The sequence below is a fragment of the Nerophis lumbriciformis genome, linkage group LG10 (assembly GCF_033978685.3).
Source record: "Nerophis lumbriciformis linkage group LG10, RoL_Nlum_v2.1, whole genome shotgun sequence".
In the NCBI taxonomy this organism is placed as follows: domain Eukaryota; kingdom Metazoa; phylum Chordata; class Actinopteri; order Syngnathiformes; family Syngnathidae; genus Nerophis; species Nerophis lumbriciformis.
In genome coordinates this window covers 31,593,436-31,611,956 of record NC_084557.2, presented here as the reverse complement: position 1 = coordinate 31,611,956, position 18,521 = coordinate 31,593,436, and the positions used below count along the sequence as shown (strand labels likewise).

General features: G+C 38.4%; 1 protein-coding gene across 1 annotated transcript in view; it reads right to left on the bottom strand.

Moving 5' to 3' along the window:
* fa2h (fatty acid 2-hydroxylase) overlaps positions 1-18,521 on the bottom strand; it is a 58,875-nt gene continuing 40,354 nt past the window's right edge. The window contains exons 2-7 of the mRNA XM_061969829.2: positions 12,136-12,255; positions 5,749-5,891; positions 5,470-5,570; positions 5,192-5,364; positions 3,334-3,586; positions 1-1,853 (exon numbers count right to left, since the gene is read on the bottom strand). Of these exons, the coding sequence (XP_061825813.1) occupies positions 1,780-1,853; positions 3,334-3,586; positions 5,192-5,364; positions 5,470-5,570; positions 5,749-5,891; positions 12,136-12,255 (864 nt within the window). The 3' untranslated portion in view covers positions 1-1,779. The remainder of the gene's footprint in view (positions 1,854-3,333; positions 3,587-5,191; positions 5,365-5,469; positions 5,571-5,748; positions 5,892-12,135; positions 12,256-18,521) is intronic.

Below are 18,521 nucleotides of genomic sequence, written 5' to 3'. Positions count from 1 at the left end.
TTCATTGTTTGCTATTCTTCTGGGAATTACTCCATGCCGACGTCAAACTTCAGCTATTGACAAACAAATCAGATTTACAAAGCATTTTACAAAACATTTTTACAACTTTGTATCGGTATTGATGAAAAGATGACGCGAAAAAGTGAACATTAATATCAAAATATGGCCCGTAGAGAACTTTTAGAGCCACGGATAGAGAACGGTACACTTAAGACAACAATCCCGGTTAAATCAAATCTAAAACAACCCCGAAAGGAACAAGCGGTAGAAAATGGATGGATGGATAAAATGTTGGATGAATCTTCTAGCAACAACTACAACGATTTTTGTTTCCACTGGGAGTTAGGCACCCAGGTCACACACATATTCTTACCCTCTGTCCTACTTTTCCGTCACTATTCTCAGGGCAGTCAATGGATTGCAGCTGGACTGATCTGACAAATCTGGGGCCATGTCTATTTTATGTATTTTATGTCTATTCTAATTTTTACACGGGTAAGTCAGCCATGTAATTCTTGAATCTCCGGCACTTAGCTTTGTATGGACTTATTGATCGTTTACAAAGTGAGTTCCGAGAGGAAGTGACGCCAGAAAGACCACGCCCACACAGGAAGTGACATCAGAAAGAACGCGCCACAGCCAGCTTCATAATAAAGTATGTAATAAAACTCGGAGCTAACCACTGGAAATATGGAGGCGAGTCATCCAGATATACCCGTGTTTCTCCTTCCGTCTGTACAAACGGTTGTAGAAATCACACATGAATACCTTAAGAGAAAGCGAGTGCAGCTATTTCGGATACAACACTTCTCAGACGGCAAGAGAACTTTCGAAGGTTCGGCCGGGTCAGCTGTGATTCTGTTTAGGGAAAAACTTCGTCCATTTGTCGAAGGAGAGACAACGAGAATGCGAGCTCCCGTGGATGTGATAAAAAAGGTAGCGTGTGCTTTGTATTACCTGGCCGTCCAGGAAAACGGCAAATGCATTTGAACTGGCAAAGCAGACTGTATCAGTTATTGTCCGCCATGTATGTCACGGACTCAACGTCTAGGTCCAAAGTATATAAAGTCACCAAAAACAATTGGACAATGAAGGTGACGGCAAAACAGTGAGGAGTGTCCTGACCAGATGTCTAGATCCCTAGTTTGATTGACGTAACATGTCTACTAGCATGAACTGCTGAAGGCTATTTAGTTGAGAGACATACCGAACAGTCCAGTTGGGATCAATTGAATGTCCTGTGAATACAATGACCTGGATGAATGAGAATATCCACAGACATGTTTTCTTCACTCCCGCTATTCTACTTTCACACACCTTCTGTCACTTCCTTTTATCCTCTTTTTCTCTCCAAGCAACCCTAGATGCCAATTGACTTAACAATATGTAGCAACGATATTAGCAAAGAAAAGTTTTGGTCAGAGAGCTTCTTCATATCATAATGAACTTAAGGGTCGCAGTTGTATTTTATGGCATTCTGACAAGCCAACATGCCATCTGAGAGGGGAGGTAAGTGTGGTTAAAGGAGCAGCAGTGATGGATGAAGATTGGGTTCGGGGGGAAAATGGCACAGAAATGCCTTGCAACAGTAAGGGTATGCACACGCGAGTGTGGCGCAAACCGATTAGCAAATTGGAATGTGCAGCTGGACTAACTGCATAGGCTGCGGTGTCATCTTCACTTTGGACGAGAAAGGTGTGAGTGCAGAGGCTGGAAAGAATGTCAGGTTGTTTAAAGGCTTAATGGGAGCTTTGGTGATCAATCTTCCTGCGGAGATCATTAGGATTCAAATTTCTCATCGGGGATGACTGTGTTGAAGGGGTGGTCCCAGAACATGGAGGTGATTCCAAAACCTGGAGAAATTTGAATTAGATTTACGCATTGGACGACACTTAACTTTTACCAAACCCAAAACCAGTTGGCACGTTGTGTAAATCGTAGATAAAAACAGAATACAATGATTTGCAAATCCTTTACAATTACTATTCAATTGAATAGACTGCAAAGACAAGATATTTAATGTTCGCACTGGAAAAAGTTGTTATTTTTTAGAAATATTAGCTCATTTGGAATTTGATGCCTGCAACATGTTTCAAAAAAGCTGGCACAAGTGGCAAAAAAGACTGAGAAAGTTGAGGAATGCGTATCAAACACTTATTTGGAACATCCCACAGGTGAACAGGCTAATTGGGAACAGGTGGGTGCCATGATTGGGAGTAAAAGCAGCTTCCATTAAACAAACAAGGATGGGGCGAGGGTCAAAACTTTGTGAATAAATGTGTAAGCAAATTGTCGAACAGTTTAAGAACAACATTTCTTAACGAGGTATTGCAAGGAATTTAGCGATTTCACCATCGACAGTCCTTAATGTCATCAAAAGGTTCAGATAATCTGGAGAAATCACTGCACGTAAGCGATGATATTACGGACCTTCGATCCCCTCAGGCGGTACTGCATCAAAAAGCAACATCGGTGTGTAAAGGATATCACCACATGGGCTCTGGAACACTTCAGAAAACCACTGTCAGTAACTACAGTTGGTCGCTACATCTGTAAGTGCAAGTTAAAACTCTACTATGCAAAGTGGACGTCATGTCCTCCGGAATAAAGAAGAAAAGAACCATCCGGAATGTTATAGGTACAAAGTTGAAAAGCGAGCATGTGTGATGGTATGGGGGTGTATTAGTGCCCAAGGCATGGGTAACTTACACATCTGTGAAGGCACCATTAATGCTGAAAGATACATACAGGTTTTGGAGCAACATATGTTGCCATCCAAGCAACGTTATTATGCTTATTTCAGCAAGAGAATGCCAAGCCACGTGTTACATCAACGTGGCTTCATAGTAAAAGAGTGCGGGTACTAGACTGGCCTGCCTGTAGTCCAGACCTGTCTCCCATTGAAAATGTGTGGTGCATTATGAAGCCCAAAATACCACAACTGAGACCCTGGACTGTTGAACAACTTAAGCTGTACATCAAGCAAGAATGGGAACAAATTCCACTTGAAAAGCTTAAAAAATTGCTCTCCTCAGTTCCCAAACATTTACTGAGTGTTGTTAAAAGGAAAGGCCATGTAACACAGTGGTAAAAATGTGCCTGTGCCAACTTTGTTGCAATGTGTTGCTGCCATTAAGTTCTAAGTTAATGATTAGTTGCAAAAAAAAAATTACTTTCTCAGTTGGAACATTAAATATCTTGTCTTTGCAGTCTATTTAATTGAATATCAGTTGAAAAGGATTTGCAAATCATTGTATTCTGTTTTTATTTACGAATTACACAAAGTGCCAACTTCACTGGATTTGGGTTTTGTAGATAACCCGTAGTCCTCACCTGCTCTTTGGTGCTCAAAGTGGTGTTTGACATGGTAGGCCTTTAGACCGTACATGTAAGAGCCTTTCTTCGGAGAGCCGTAGTGAAGGTAGTAGTGGATCATATCGTACACCACGTAGCCGCACAGTCCCCCGGTAAACACAGATTTCCCAATCATGTCTGGCAGCAGGTTGCACAAAATTGTGTAGAAAGTTCCAACCACTAAGGACGCCAGGCCGGGGGGGAAGACCAGCCTGGAACCATCAAATGGAGACTGGGGAGAAGAGGAGCAGACATGATTCAAAGCTGGAGACATGATCTATATAATCCATCTTTGATAATTGAAAGCAGATTACCATTTATCAATCAAATGCATTACTTCATAAATATTCAGCAAGTTACGGCAACGCACCGACTTCCATAACACAAGAAGAAGTCATTTTAGCAGAAATAACTAAATAGAAGAGATGGATGAAGGAGGCTATGGAAATATGGAAGCAAGGGGCCAACCCCATCAACAGGAATTAAAGTTTAAGTCTCAACGATAGTCACACACACACTAGGTGTGGTGAAATTACCCTTTGCATTTGACCCATACCTTTGTTCACCCCCGAGGAGGTGAGGGGAGCAGAGAGCAGCAGCGGTGGCCACACTCGGGAATTATTTTGGTGATTTAACCCCCAATTCCAACCCTCGATGCTGAGTGGAGGCAATGGGTCCCATTTTTATGGGACCCATGAGACCCATGAGACCTTCCAGTCTCAGGGCGGACACTCTAACCACAAGGCCACTGAGCAGGTCAATTACATGGCATACATGCTTCTGCACACCTGGGACGCTGTTCGTCATTGGCAACGCCATGGCGGAGAACAGAAACTGTATGGCCGGGTCGGCGAACTTTATTTAGCAGGTAATTCTACTGTGAAAATGTTGGTTACTGTACTTTTATTGAACATTTCTTGAATGTTAAATATGAGAGCAGAAAAAGTTTCCTATTGTTAATTCAACCTAAAGTGTTGGGTGCACTTTATTCAAATAAGATGTGAATGCATTGGCCATTAATTGTTGTTTGCTTGCTTGTTTGGATCCATAATTTATTCATACCATTTAGCCTTTACAAGAAATAACAGGAATATAGACAACTTTACCTGCAGTGTCCAGTATTCAGTATTTATTTCACAGTCACACTGCTTGCTTTTTACTGGATTGATTTCAACTCACTGAATCATTTCATGTCATCCATCCATCCATCCATTTCCTACCGCTTGTCCCTTTCGGGGTCGCAGTGGGTGCTGGAGCTTATCTCAGCTGCATTCGGGCGGAAGGCGGGGTACACCCTGGACAAGTCGCCACCTCATCGCAGGGCCAACACAGATAGACAGACAACATTCACACTCACATTCACACACTAGGGCCAATTTAGTGTTGCTACTCAACCTATTCATGTCATATCGTTCGAAAAAGAAAAATAATGGTCCTTAAATCGTATCGGCAACCAAAAATATCAAATCGAATCGAATTATTAAAACGTATTGTTACACCCTTAATGTACACAGATGTGTTCATTTGTAACCGAGACGATGCACAATTATCAGATTTTTACCTTAGATTAATATAAATATAGGGGATCAACACAGTTTTCATCAATCTTCTTGAATATTATCTTATTATACTCAAGTAAATTGACACTCCCAATAATACCTGTTGTTACCTGTCAGGACATTTGCTGTAGATAATTGGTAAGTGGTACGAAAATGTAAGAGAGCTTCATTGGCGCAGATAGTTTCTTTTTTTTGTGTGCAGTTGTTCCTAAACATAGTAGAATGAAGAACTGTCCAATTCTTTGTTTTCAAAAGAAAGCCTCGAATGCAGTATGTACCTTGTGATGCTGCCCATGCAGGAGAAAGTGTAGGGTGATGAGGTAGTAGTTATGAGCTGGTGGTTTCATGTGAAAGACAAAGCGATGGATGCAGTACTCAATGAATGACCACATGAACCAGCCCAACAAGAAGAATATCAGGAAAGTGTATTTATGGACCAAAACAGAGAAATCTGTGGATACACAGACACACACACAATATGAAAATGATGAATTGAATATGGGGTATGTGCCAATGAGAGAGCCTTGGGTGGTTGAGTGGTGAATACACTTGTTACCTGAGGTGATGGCGATCCTTGTGGTGCCTTTTGCCAAAGAGGTGTAGCAATACCAACAAAGATAAAACACAATAGGAAGCCACACTACTGGCACCCAGTACCTGTTGTTACAAGAGAGAAAAAGAGTGTGTCCATTCTCAATAACTTTTTAAAATGTGGAACAAATAAAACCAATTAGCACTTAAATAATCATTTATCCACTTCAGGTTATGGATATATTTGTATAAACGTCTGGAAATCTTTCTTGTGTTTGTATTAAAAAAAGTATTTTAGTCTTACCAAGACGTCTTGGTGCTGGCCTCCATAAAAGGGTTTCCAAAGAGTCTGATAGGCCGGTCGACTGGCTGGTGAACCCAGGCATCATATTTCTCTCCGAGGTGGCCCACCTGCCATGCCAGTGGCTTCCTCCAATCCACCAAATCCTGACAGGACCAGACCATGACAAACAGGAATGAAAGTGGAAATGTATTCCTCACATCCAGCAGGTGGCAGCAGAATGTTGCTAAACAGGTCGGACAAGGAAACAATATATTCTGTGTGTGCAGTCACAACTGATGTCCTCACTGTTCTGCTGGTAGTACTGAGCTATTGTATTTTTAAATTTTATATTCTATCAAGCAGCAACATGTAGTGAAGAACATGTTGTGTAGGATTTGTCCTAGAAGGAATGGAGGAGATGTATACAAGTCATCATTGAAATACAAGTCCATTTAAAAAAAATACACTTTAAGGAGAGTGTTTCATTGTTTAGAATAATTATGTTCAGGAGACCATAGAGGATCACAGATTACCACACGGGTAAGAAAGTTTGAATGCCAAAACTTCCTTCAGGGACAAAGACAAGCTGGCCTTTTTACCTACTGTAAAAGTGCAGCTTGTGTAAATAGAGCGGGATACCTAAAGTCAAACAATTCGGAGTCCTAACTAGGTTTATGGGGGAAATGCACCATTAAATATATAAATAAAAAATCAGATGTTAAAAAGTGCCTTCAAGGGATTTGAAAATTAGGACAATATTGGCTGATTTTCCAACCACATGTTTTTTTTTTTACCCGTCCTTAAAGTTAAGATTAAGTTACAGACTTTATATTCTACTGATGACAGTCATTACCTGTCTTTGAATCCTACACCAAGTAAAAGGGTTTATTATCTAATCCTTGAACAGACCAATTCTATTTGCATTATTTTCTGCAGAATTTTTTTTTTTATTGCAGGTCCAACCACATTCAGAAACAAATTGTGCTCAGTCTTTGATGTTCCACTTAAGTAACCACAGTCCAGCATGCTGTGAAATTTCAGTTGACACTGACTGGTCAATGACTTGCCATAACTGCACTTAATTAACCATTGTCCTATACTCCCACGAGGTCATTGCAACTGTGCACTCTCCTTCCCCCTTCTAGTGCTAATTTGCTAGTGGTATCACTTGTACAACATTGGATAACTGCAACTGTACTGAGTTTGTGGATTATTTGGAGTCAGGATTTATTTTTTTTATCAAGCAATTATTTATAACATGTCGTAGGACCAACAGCATTAGCTAAGGCACGTTTTTATGTGTGGAGATGTACTCTTGAGTCTTGAGTCAACGAGCATGCCGTGGGTTTTGACTTTGTGGAGTTTTTATTATGTTTCTTTTTTTATTTTATCAGAAAAATGTAAAAGGGACTTATTTTTCTGTTTGGATACTTTGCATTTGTTTTGGGCGATGCTACACATTTAGGTATCGATCAAATACCAAAAAGTCACAGGGTCTGTATCGGCCTTACAAAATGCTTATACTTTACATTTTCAACATAATTTAATAATTACATTTTTGATCACAATTATAATCAGACAAAAACACAGGATGGTGGTGTAATAATATAAATTAAATTGTACATTTAATTATTTCCTAATATTGTCTCTTTAAAAAATGTGTTTTTTTGCCCTAAAAAGGGAACTGCACTTTTTGGGGGAAATTTTGCCTATCACACACAATACTTATTTGAAACAAGCACACATATGTTTTCTTTTTCTATGAATTCTTATTTTGTAAAGAAACACTAGAAAGAGTCAACAAACAATGAAGGTAATTGGATTCAATCTATTTCACCTATAAAATATCTAAAAACCTTCATCAACGTTTTATATATACATTTTGTAAGTATATATGAAACAGGCACATTTATGATAACATGTAATATTTACGTAATTTGGTCATTTTAAGCATTCAAGCAGCGCTTTAATTTTACAGACGAATCACAACGTTTACTATTTCCTTCAAAATCAACAACTATCACTAATTATGGCAGACTTTACGTGAGCCAATAATGACTACTTTGGGACAAATGATGACACAAAACCTAATATTTTATAGCTTGAATATACGGAGGATGACCTACAGGTTTTAGAAGCTGAGTGATAAGCAGATCCAACTATACTGAAACACTAAGCAACATGTAGCAGTAGTTGTAAGAGCTACCGTATTTTTCGGACTATAAGTATAGGTCGCACCGGCCGAAAATGCATAATAAAGAAGGAAAAAAACATATATACCGTATTTTTCGGAGTATAAGTCGCACCGGCCGAAAATACATAATATAGAAGGAAAAAAACATATACCGTATTTTTCGGAGTATAAGTCGCACCGGCTGAAAATGCATAATAAAGAAGGAAAAAAACATATATAAGTCGCACTGGTGTGGTGAAATTTGTCCTCTGCATTTGACCCATCCCCTTGTTCACCCCCTGGGAGTTGAGGGGAGCAGTGGGCAGCAGCGGTGGCCGCGCCCGGGAATCATTTTTGTTGATTTAACCCCCAATTCCAACCCTTGATGCTGAAAGCCAAGCAAGGAGGTAATGGGTCCCATTTTTATAATCTTTGGTATGACTCGGCCGGGGTTTGAACTCACAACCTACCGATCTCAGGGCGGACACTCTAACTCTAACCACTCTAACCACTCGGCCACTGAGTAGAATATTGTTGGCGGTTTTTGGATGTTTTTAAAGAGCTTTATGGCTTCATTGTTAGCCACCTCGTACTTGCCGTTTATTACAAATTAGAATGCATAAAAAAGAAAAACATATGTGTTCTTGTCTTCCATAGGGGTTGAGCATGATAGGCAAAATTCCAAAAAAAAGGGCAGTTCCCCTTTAAAATCCGGGACTTATTTCCTGAGTTTGTAAACAATTCCAAAAACAAAAATATTTTGTGATAATAAAAAATATTAATCGAATGATTGTAGTATTGACTATAAACTGATACTTTACTCGGTACCATTATTGTCAATGTTTGTATCGATCCATCACTGTTGTTTACATTCAAAAGCTCTAGCTTAGCGATTGGCATGGTTTATTGTATCCTCCTACAGTGTGTGACGCGTGCTTAGCTAGTCCTTGTCCTTTAGTGATACTTCTAAAAAACACAGTTTAGTTGCCGCAGTAAAAGGCGAGGATTGCTGACTTTGAAGCAGCTTTGTACTGTGGAGGGATGTTAGCCGCTAGCTTGCTAGCGAGGACGCCGTTGTTCTCTTGTCACTGTCAAATTTGTGAGACACAGATTGAATGTGTCATCAACGTGCATTATCCCGATATAACAATAGTATTAAAAGCTCAATCGTCTGCTCAATTTATATCATATATTGTCTATATTGTGCAACCCTAGTTTAGCTGTTACTTCACAATCATGCCTGACAAATGGCAAACGTGTTTTCTTTAAGACAAGCACAAAATATCGTTATGGTTTGAGTTTATTTAGAACATGCATACAAGTACAACATGAATCATGATACATCACAATTTCCAGTTTTCCTTTTCAGCATGTTCGAAAAGGAGTAGGAAGAAGCAAAGCTTAGTTAATCCTACCCCTTTTAAATCATATAGCAATTGTTAACACTTTTGTTCGCTTCCTGTTCTCAATTTATTCACAATATACTCTATAAATAATAAAATTTAAATACAATAAAATAAATAAATAATAAATAGTGAAGTAGGTTGTATTTCTTACAATGAGATGAATATGATTATCAATAAGTTCTAAATATTTATCATGGTTCTTCTTCTTGGTATTTTGTAAACACTTAAAGTTTGAACAGTTTCTTAAATTGCATCATATTAGTACATTGTTTGGTTAACTCTTTATTTAATTCCTTCCAAAATTTAATTCCACATACAGATATACTAAAGGTTTTAAAGGGGAACATTATCACCAGACCTATGTAAGCGTCAATATATACCTTGATGTTGCAGAAAAAAGACCATACATTTTTTTAACCGATTTCCGAACTCTAAATGGCGTCGCATCAGGAAGCAATCCGCCATTTTCTCAAACACCGAGTCAAATCAGCTCTGTTATTTTCCGTTTTATCGACTGTTTTCCGTACCTTGGAGACATCATGCCTCGTCGGTGTGTTGTCGGAGGGTGTAACAACACAAACAGGGACGGATTCAAGTTGCACCAGTGGCCCAAAGATGCGAAAGTGGCAAGAAATTGGACGTTTGTTCCGCACACTTTACCGACGAAAGCTATGCTACCACAGAGATGGCAAGAATGTGTGGATATCCTGCGACACTCAAAGCAGATGCATTTCCAACGATAAAGTCAAAGAAATCTGCCGCCAGACCCCCATTGAATCTGCCGGAGTGTGTGAGCAATTCAGGGACAAAGAACCTCGGTAGCACGGCAAGCAATGGCGGTAGTTTGTTCCCGCAGACGAGCGAGCTAAACCCCCCTGGATGTCTTGGCTCACACCGTCCCGAAGATGATCAAGAGAAGAATATCGACCCTAGCTTCCCTGGCCTGCTGACATGAGGGTATGTCTCCAGAATATATTAATTGATGAAAATTGGGCTGTCTGCACTCTCAAAGTGCATGTTGTTGCCAAATGTATTTCATATGCTGTAAACCTAGTTCATATTTGTTAGTTTCCTTTAATGCCAAACAAACACATACCAATCGTTGGTTAGAAGGCGATCGCCGAATTCGTCCTCGCTTTCTCCCGTGTCGCTGGCTGTCGTGTCGTTTGTCGGTTTCGCTTGCATACGGTTCAAACCGATATGGCTCAATAGCTTCAGTTTCTTCTTCAATTTTGTTTTCGCTACCTGCCTCCACACTACAACCATCCGTTTCAATACATTCGTAATCTGTTGAATCGCTTAAGCCGCTGAAATCCGAGTCTGAATCCGAGCTAATGTCGCTATAGCTTGCTGTTCTTTCCGCCATGTTTGTTTGTGTTGGCTTCACTATGTGACGTCACAGGAAAATGGACGGGTGGTTAAAATCAGGCACTTTGAAGCTTTTTTTTAGGGATATTGCGTGATGGGTAAAATTTTGAAAAAAACTTCGAAAAATATAATAAGCCACTGGGAACTGATTTGTAATGGTTTTAACAATTCTGAAATTGTGATAATGTTCCCCTTTAAGTGTAGTAACAAGCATACGTTACATTTTTCTCTGAGGTTATATTTGTCTTTTGTTGAGAAGAATTGTTGTACGTTCTTGGGTAGCAAGCAGGACATTGTCGGCTTTGTGCATAATTTTAGCGGTTTGCAAATTCACAATATCATTGAATTTCAATATGTTCGATTCAATAAATAAGGGATTTAAATGTTCTTTGTATCCAACATTATGTATTATTTTAACTGATCTTTTTTGTAACACGGTTATTGAATGAGGCATATTTTTGTAGTTATTTTCCCCATATTTCTACACAATAACTCAAATATGGTAACACTAGCGAGCAGTAAAGAATATGACATGTTTTATGATATGTTTATGTGGTCAGAGAAAATGCTGTTTCAAAAAATAAGGAAGCACAGTACTTTATTTTTGACAAAATAATAACAAAATCTAGTCATCATTTCTCAAGTCCAAAATAGGCATAAACCAACATAAGAAGTGTCCAAATCCCATGTTGCCATTTAATAGCAGTGGTATTGTGACCCTGGCAAATTATTTTTAATTGATTTTAAAATCTTCCTGGGGATCATTATTACACCTCCAACCACCAATATTCCAGCCATCACTGGTACATATTTATCCTGAATGAGGGAAATACTAGACGTACAGTGTTTGTTGGTAAGAACAAAAGGTAACTATGCTGGTTTCCGTGTCTAATATTGACAGGAACACAAGACAAAAGGAAACAGCCATGTTTGAAGACATCCATTTGGTATCACAATATCAGACAGCTCACTGAAAAAAAAAAAAGCTAAGCAAACCGTGTTTTCATAACCTTTCCAAATATTATCAATATGATATAGACACCAGTGGAGGGTTGTTTACTTATGTTCGCTATGTTGCTGGAGTAAACTGTTTATTGTTGGAATTCTATTACCTTAAAGACCTTCCGATTTTGTTTTAAGGCGTCTATAGTCAATCATTCATGAAAGTTGGGACAAATGATGGCATTGTTAACTTCCCACTGAACTTTGGACTATCTAATGTACTATATTCTAAATTGAGTGAATCTTCGCATCAAGGTAGATGAGATACACATTCCCACAGACTCCAGGGAGTAAAAACACAGATTTGGAGAAAAGCAAGGTGAATAACCTTACAACTATTTACCCCCACTTAAGTAAACACATACCGCCACTGTCCACTTGTCCACTTATGCTACCAGTTGGATGCTACATTTTGTTCTTTCATGAAGATGATTTAAAACTCCAAAGCAGTTTTTGTACCTTATCCAGGTCTACAATGCTGCAACGATTGTGTGGATCCTCTTCTTTCTCCTTTATTTCAGCTGTGATTTCTGCTTTCTCTTCCATCTGCTGGTTGGCTTTTCTTCTGTCTCTCAGAGTCTACAAAAATGAGGCAAGAATAAAAAGATTAACATTTCCTTGTAAGTGAAAAGTAGCCGTGTAAGATTACAACAGGTACAGTAAATCGCTCGGGGCACAGAAAAGGGATTGCCGGAAAGCTAAACAGAGAAACTCAAAGATCTAAGTTTATGACATTTACAAAAAAAAGTTATGTGTTCAACAACACTGTGTAGAACAAGGGGTATATTAGTTTTCTGAAATCATCACAAACTGTAGCAACAACATGTGTGTCCTGTTTGCTACAGTTATAGTAACAACCCCTCCAGTTTAATTTTCCTTAAAACTATGTTCAACATATAAATGCAAGTTTGCAAAAATGTTTCATGATCAAGTTCAAGGCATTAAAATGCAATAATTCACAGAAAAATAAAAGGTAATCTTTAGCCAGCATTGCACTCCTGTAAAACAGTCCAAGAGATCCTGCAGTCTAAGCCCATCAACATGCTGCTTTGATGAGTTACCCACTAGATTTATAAAGTCTATGCTAAACAGTTTGTTACCACAATTCACTCATCATTCCTGTTTGGCACTTCCTGTTTCCTGTTTGGAGTTTGTATGAGTCTGACTGTTTTCAACTTAAAACTGTCGAGTTTTACGATCACTTTGTCACATGGTGTTGGTGACGAACCCCAAGATGCAGAGAAGGCAGGCTTGGTGCAGGAAAACATGATTTAATGTCCATAAAATAAGGCAAAACACAAACCAGGAAACAGGCACGTGCAAACTGGAGACAGGGAAGAGGAACCAGCAAACAGGAAAACAAGAAACTAGGAGCTAGGAGACAGCAAACTGTAAATAGCAATTGGGAACCAGCAAATAGGAACAGCTTACCGCAAACAAAGACATCAAAAAGTATTAGTGACATCGACAGGTAGTGATGACAATCACATCGACAATCACAAGTATCAGCGACAACGACAAGTATTAATGACAATACATCGACAATACTCCAGCCCAGACTGTCTGGCAAGGCAGGTCTAAATAGCATCTGGCTGATTGACATCAGGTGTGGCCAGGTGCCAATCAGCCGCAGTTGAGGGAACACAGCGCTCAGGGAGACAAGCATGAAACAACCAAAATAAAAGCGCTGACAGAAAATAAAGACAAACACAGAGGAAAAACTAAAACATAACCAAACTGTCAGGGACAAGCCTGACACTTTGTGCAAAACCAGCACATCCTTTATGTACTGTAGCTCGGGTCAAGGGCTTCACTGTGTCACTGTGCCGTGACATTTTGCAGTTCTTGTCAGTCAATGCTATGAACTAACACACCAAAGCCAGCTAACGTTAGCAGCCTGAGATACAGAGGTGTGGATTTCTTCTGCTACTGGATGCTTCGGTGTATAAACTATCAGAATGTCTCCACCGAGGAAAGGCCCAACATCGGAGGAGTTCAAGGAGATGAAGCTAACACTACACTCCCTGTGCAGCGATGTGACTGCGTTCAGAGCGCAGAAAGAGCAGCTTCTGGGGCTACTGGAGGAGGTGAAACAGCTAGGTCTCCAGAACGTGGAAAAAGACCGGCGCATTGTGGACCTAGAGCGGCGAGTGGAAGAGCTGGAGCAAAACTGTGGTCAACAAGGGCATCAAGACTAAGCCGCACTAAAACGCGCATGTGGTGGCCACGGATAGCAGGGGGCCCAGCGACCCTGAGACACAGTCGGTGGAGCAGCAGGTGGCTTCCTATCTCCAGAGCAGGGGGATAGAGATGGACCTGGAGCACATCAAGGCATGTCACCCACTTCCCACAAAGAACCAGAGACAAACCAGCCGTTATCATGAGGTTTAAGAATCGGAAAAAGAAAATGGCACTACTGAAACAAGGACGCAAACTGAAAGGTACAAATGTTTTCATGAATGAACACTTGACAAAGGAAAATGCTGACATAGCAAGGACTGCACGGCAACTTAAAAAGCAAAGCAAGATTCAACAAACCTGGGTAACTAACTATAACATCTTCATCAAACTAAATGGGACGCCGGAGGAAGGAAAAGTCTTGGTGGTGAAGAAAATAGAAGATCTTGATAAGTATTGACATTGATACATTGGTATCAACACAGCTTTGTGACTTTTACATCATCTCAATGCTATCTACAACAAGAACACAGACCACACCAAGTATTGATATGGACATGTTACAGAAGATCCTACAACATCAACAAAAAAGAACTGGAAATGTGTGAGTATCAAGAGCACGCCACGACAGAGACTGATATTGAGATAGACACTGATAATAATTTGTTCTCTGCGATTGTTAAAAACTGTAATTATTTTACCCATGAACAATATGAAAGCAGTGTAAAATCAGAACATAGTCTGTCAATTATACATTTCAATAGTCGAAACATGTGCACTAACTTTGAGGCTATCAAGATTTACTTGAAAAAATGTGCTTATCCGTTTAGCATTATAGCAATTACTGAAACCTGGTTCAACAATGATAAAGGTATTGATTTTTGTCTGAATGGCTATGAATTAAGATATACAAACAGAATAAATAACATAGGAGGAGGGGGGGTTGCTATGTACATTCATAAATCTGTTCAATTTTAAGTTTTAACAAATATGACCAGAGCTGACGATGGATTATTTGAATGTTTAACAGTGGAAATTTTAAATGATGATGATTTTAACATTGTTTTGTTAAATCTAACCATGCAAAAAACGTTGATGATTGACACAATGTACGATGTCCAACCATAACAAAACCAAGCAGAATAACGACACATAATGCCACAATCATTGACATTTTTACTAACATTATGGGAATTCAAATCACCAGTGGCCTATTTATAAGTGATATCACTGACCATTTACCTGTTTTTACTTTGTATGACTGTAATTTCAAGAAAACCAAAGACACTATGGCAAAAATCTCTAAACGAATAACAACTGAGGAAAAAATCTGTGCCCTAAACAATAGTTTAGCGGTTCAGGATTGGACTTCAGTTTACAGAGAACCAAATGTGGACAGTACTTATTGTAATTTTTTAGACATCTTCACCTCCCTGCATAATAAACACTGCCCTGTGAAATAATATTTCATAAAAGGAAAACATTAAAAAAAGCCCTTGGATCACAAAAGAGATAAATAAAGCCTGTAAAAAGAAAAACGATCTCTACAAACTGTTCATCTAAGTAAAAACAAAAGAAGTCGAACAAAGATATAAGAAGTACAAATTAAAAAAATTAACTGATATTATAAGAACAAGCAAACGGTTACATTATTTAAAAAAAACCGATATGAAAACAAAAACAATATAAAAGGAACTTGGGATGTTTTGAATAGCCTAATCAAACAAGGATATTCAAAGTTGACATATCCTGATTACTTTATTGATGACGTTGGTGAATTTTATAATATGAGTAATGTAGTGAATAAGTTCAATAGTTTTTTTTTATAAATGTTGGTCTTAAGTTGGCTGTTGATATCCCAGACAATGGAGTTACAAAATCAACTATTAAACAGAATTATGTGTCATTCTTCCTCTCCAATGAGCAGGAAGTGACAAACATTGTGCGGACGTGTAAAAGTAAGTGACTGCCATGATATCAACATGATATTGGTTCAAAAAGTTGTACTGAATATTGTAAAACCCTTAACTTATTCTGTATATGTAACCTGTCATTCCAGACTCGCCGCTTTCCAAGTAAAATTAAAATCGCTAAGGTAACTCCACTCTTCAAAAGTGACAGCAAACACGCTTTTACCAATTACAGACCAATTTCTCTTTTGCCTCAGTTCTCAAAATTTTTGAGAAACTATTTAATTCTCGACTTGAAACATTTCTTGAGAAACATCATATAATCAATGAGGGTCAGTATGGTTTTAGGTCCAAAAGAACAACCTCAATGGCGATAACTGAAGCTATTGAAGAAATTACTAATGCACTGGAGCATAAAAAGTATGCAGTTGGTATATTTATTGTTTTTTAAAAAAGCCTTTGATACCATTAATCATCAATTCTACAAGATAAGATGGAAAGCTATGGAATAAGGGGGCTGGCTGGAGACTGGTTAAGAAGTTATTTAACATTGAGGGTACAGTTTGTAAAAATGGGTCAATATTTATCAGATACTCTTGGCATTGCATGTGGTGTCCCCCAAGAGTCCGTGTTGGGGCCAAAACTGTTTAATGTGTATATTATTGATATGTTTAATACATCCAAAGTACTGAAATTTATACTATTTGCAGACGACACAAATATGTTCTACAGTAGTGATGACTATAATGAGCTCATAAATACAGTAAACACAGAATTAAAAGTAATTTAAAAAATGAATGGACACAAATAAATTATCCTTGAATATAAATGAAACTAAGATAGTGATGTTTGGTAATCGCAACATAACGTCTGAACAAAAAATAAGTATTGATGGTACCCAAATTGAAATTGTAAACGAGAATACATTTTTGGGAGTAATAATTGATAGTAAACCCCATGTCAGACACATTCAAACAAAAATCTCTCCAAAAGCCTCTCAATTATAAACAAAGCAAAACTATATCTTAATTAAAATGCACTCAGTACTCTATAATGCACCTTGGTACTCCCATACCTTACATATTGTGTTGAAATGTGGGGGAATACTTACCACAACACAATTAATCCTCTGATCATATTACAGAAAAGAGCAGTGCGGATCATTCACAACATTGTTTTTTTTAGAACACACTCAATCTGTTTATGCAATCAAAGTTGCTCAAATGTGATGATCTTGTTAAATGTAACACATCAATAATCTTATATAAAGCATTTAACAAATGATTGCCACCTAACCTACAATGTTTTTTATAACAAGGGTGCAGGCTCATAACTTGAGAGGTTTTGAATATGTTTTCATTGCCGAGAGCTCAAACCACTCGTAAACGTTTTTGTGTGTCTGTATGCGGAATATAACTCTGGAACAAACTGAACTTACAACACAAGCAATGCCAAACTATTAATCGATTTAAAATGTTATACAAACGTTGGGTCTGGTTAAAATATAGAGATGAGGGTATTTAATTTGACTTGCTGTTGTACTCAATAAAGTAGTATCTATCTACTCTGTCTCATAGTGTTAACATGTGCTCAATGTTTCCTTGCCATTATTGCTATGTTGTCTATTACCATTGTTGGTATTTTGTCCCTTACCGTTATTGGTATTGTTCATTCTTCCTTCATTGTTGATACAAATTATTGTTACAGTGTAATAATTATTGTTACTTGTGGTAATGCCACCATGATACAACATTTGTATCATAATCCTTGAACAAAGTAACAGTGAAACTCAATGTATTAATCACTGAATGGAGAACTGGGGGTGGGATTGAATAAGTTATCTTCTTCTCACTCCCTTTCAGGCAAAACTGGATCATCATGCTTACATACTGTACATTACCTTTTGCATTATCCATCTATCCATATTCTACCAAAAGTCCCTTTTTGGGGCCGGTGGTGCTGGAGCCTATATCAGCTGCATTTGGGCGGTAGGCGGGGTACACCCTGGACAAGTCGCCACCTCATCGAAGGGCCAACACAGATAGACAGACAACATTCACACTCACATTCACACACTAGGGCCAATTTAGTGTTGCCAATAAACCTATCCCCAGGTGCATGTGTTTGGAGGTGGGAGGAAGCCTGAGTACCCAGAGAGAACCCAAGCAGTCACGGGGAGAACATGCAAACTCCATCAAACCCAGGACTTTCGTATTGTGAGGCACATGCGCTAACCCCTGGTCCACCGTGCTGCCCACCTTTTGCCTTATATCAATTATTATTATGTGTTGTCTACCTTGTACTTTTTTTGTGTCATTGCCTGAAATAAATGAATAAGTGAAAAAAATCTCGATAACACCTCACTAGTCTTGATGTCCCAGTACTGAACAAGTATCAGCCGATATCAAACCTGTCATTTAATTTTATTGTGTATACTAATAGCTTTGTGACGTTTTTATAGCTGTGCTGTGCATATTTGCACTTTTTTATTAATTCATGATTATTTTTATGATAATTATCCATCCATGAATTTTCTACCGCTTGTCCCTATTATATTTGTTTAATTATTTATTTTTTTCATCATAATTTTATCCCCCTTCTTGTACAAACCCCGTTTCCATATGAGTTGGGAAATTGTGTTAGATGTAAATATAAACAGAATACAATGATTTGCAAATAAATTTCAACCCATATTCAGTTGAATATGCTACAAAGACAACATATTTGATGTTCAAACTGATAAACATTTTATCTTTG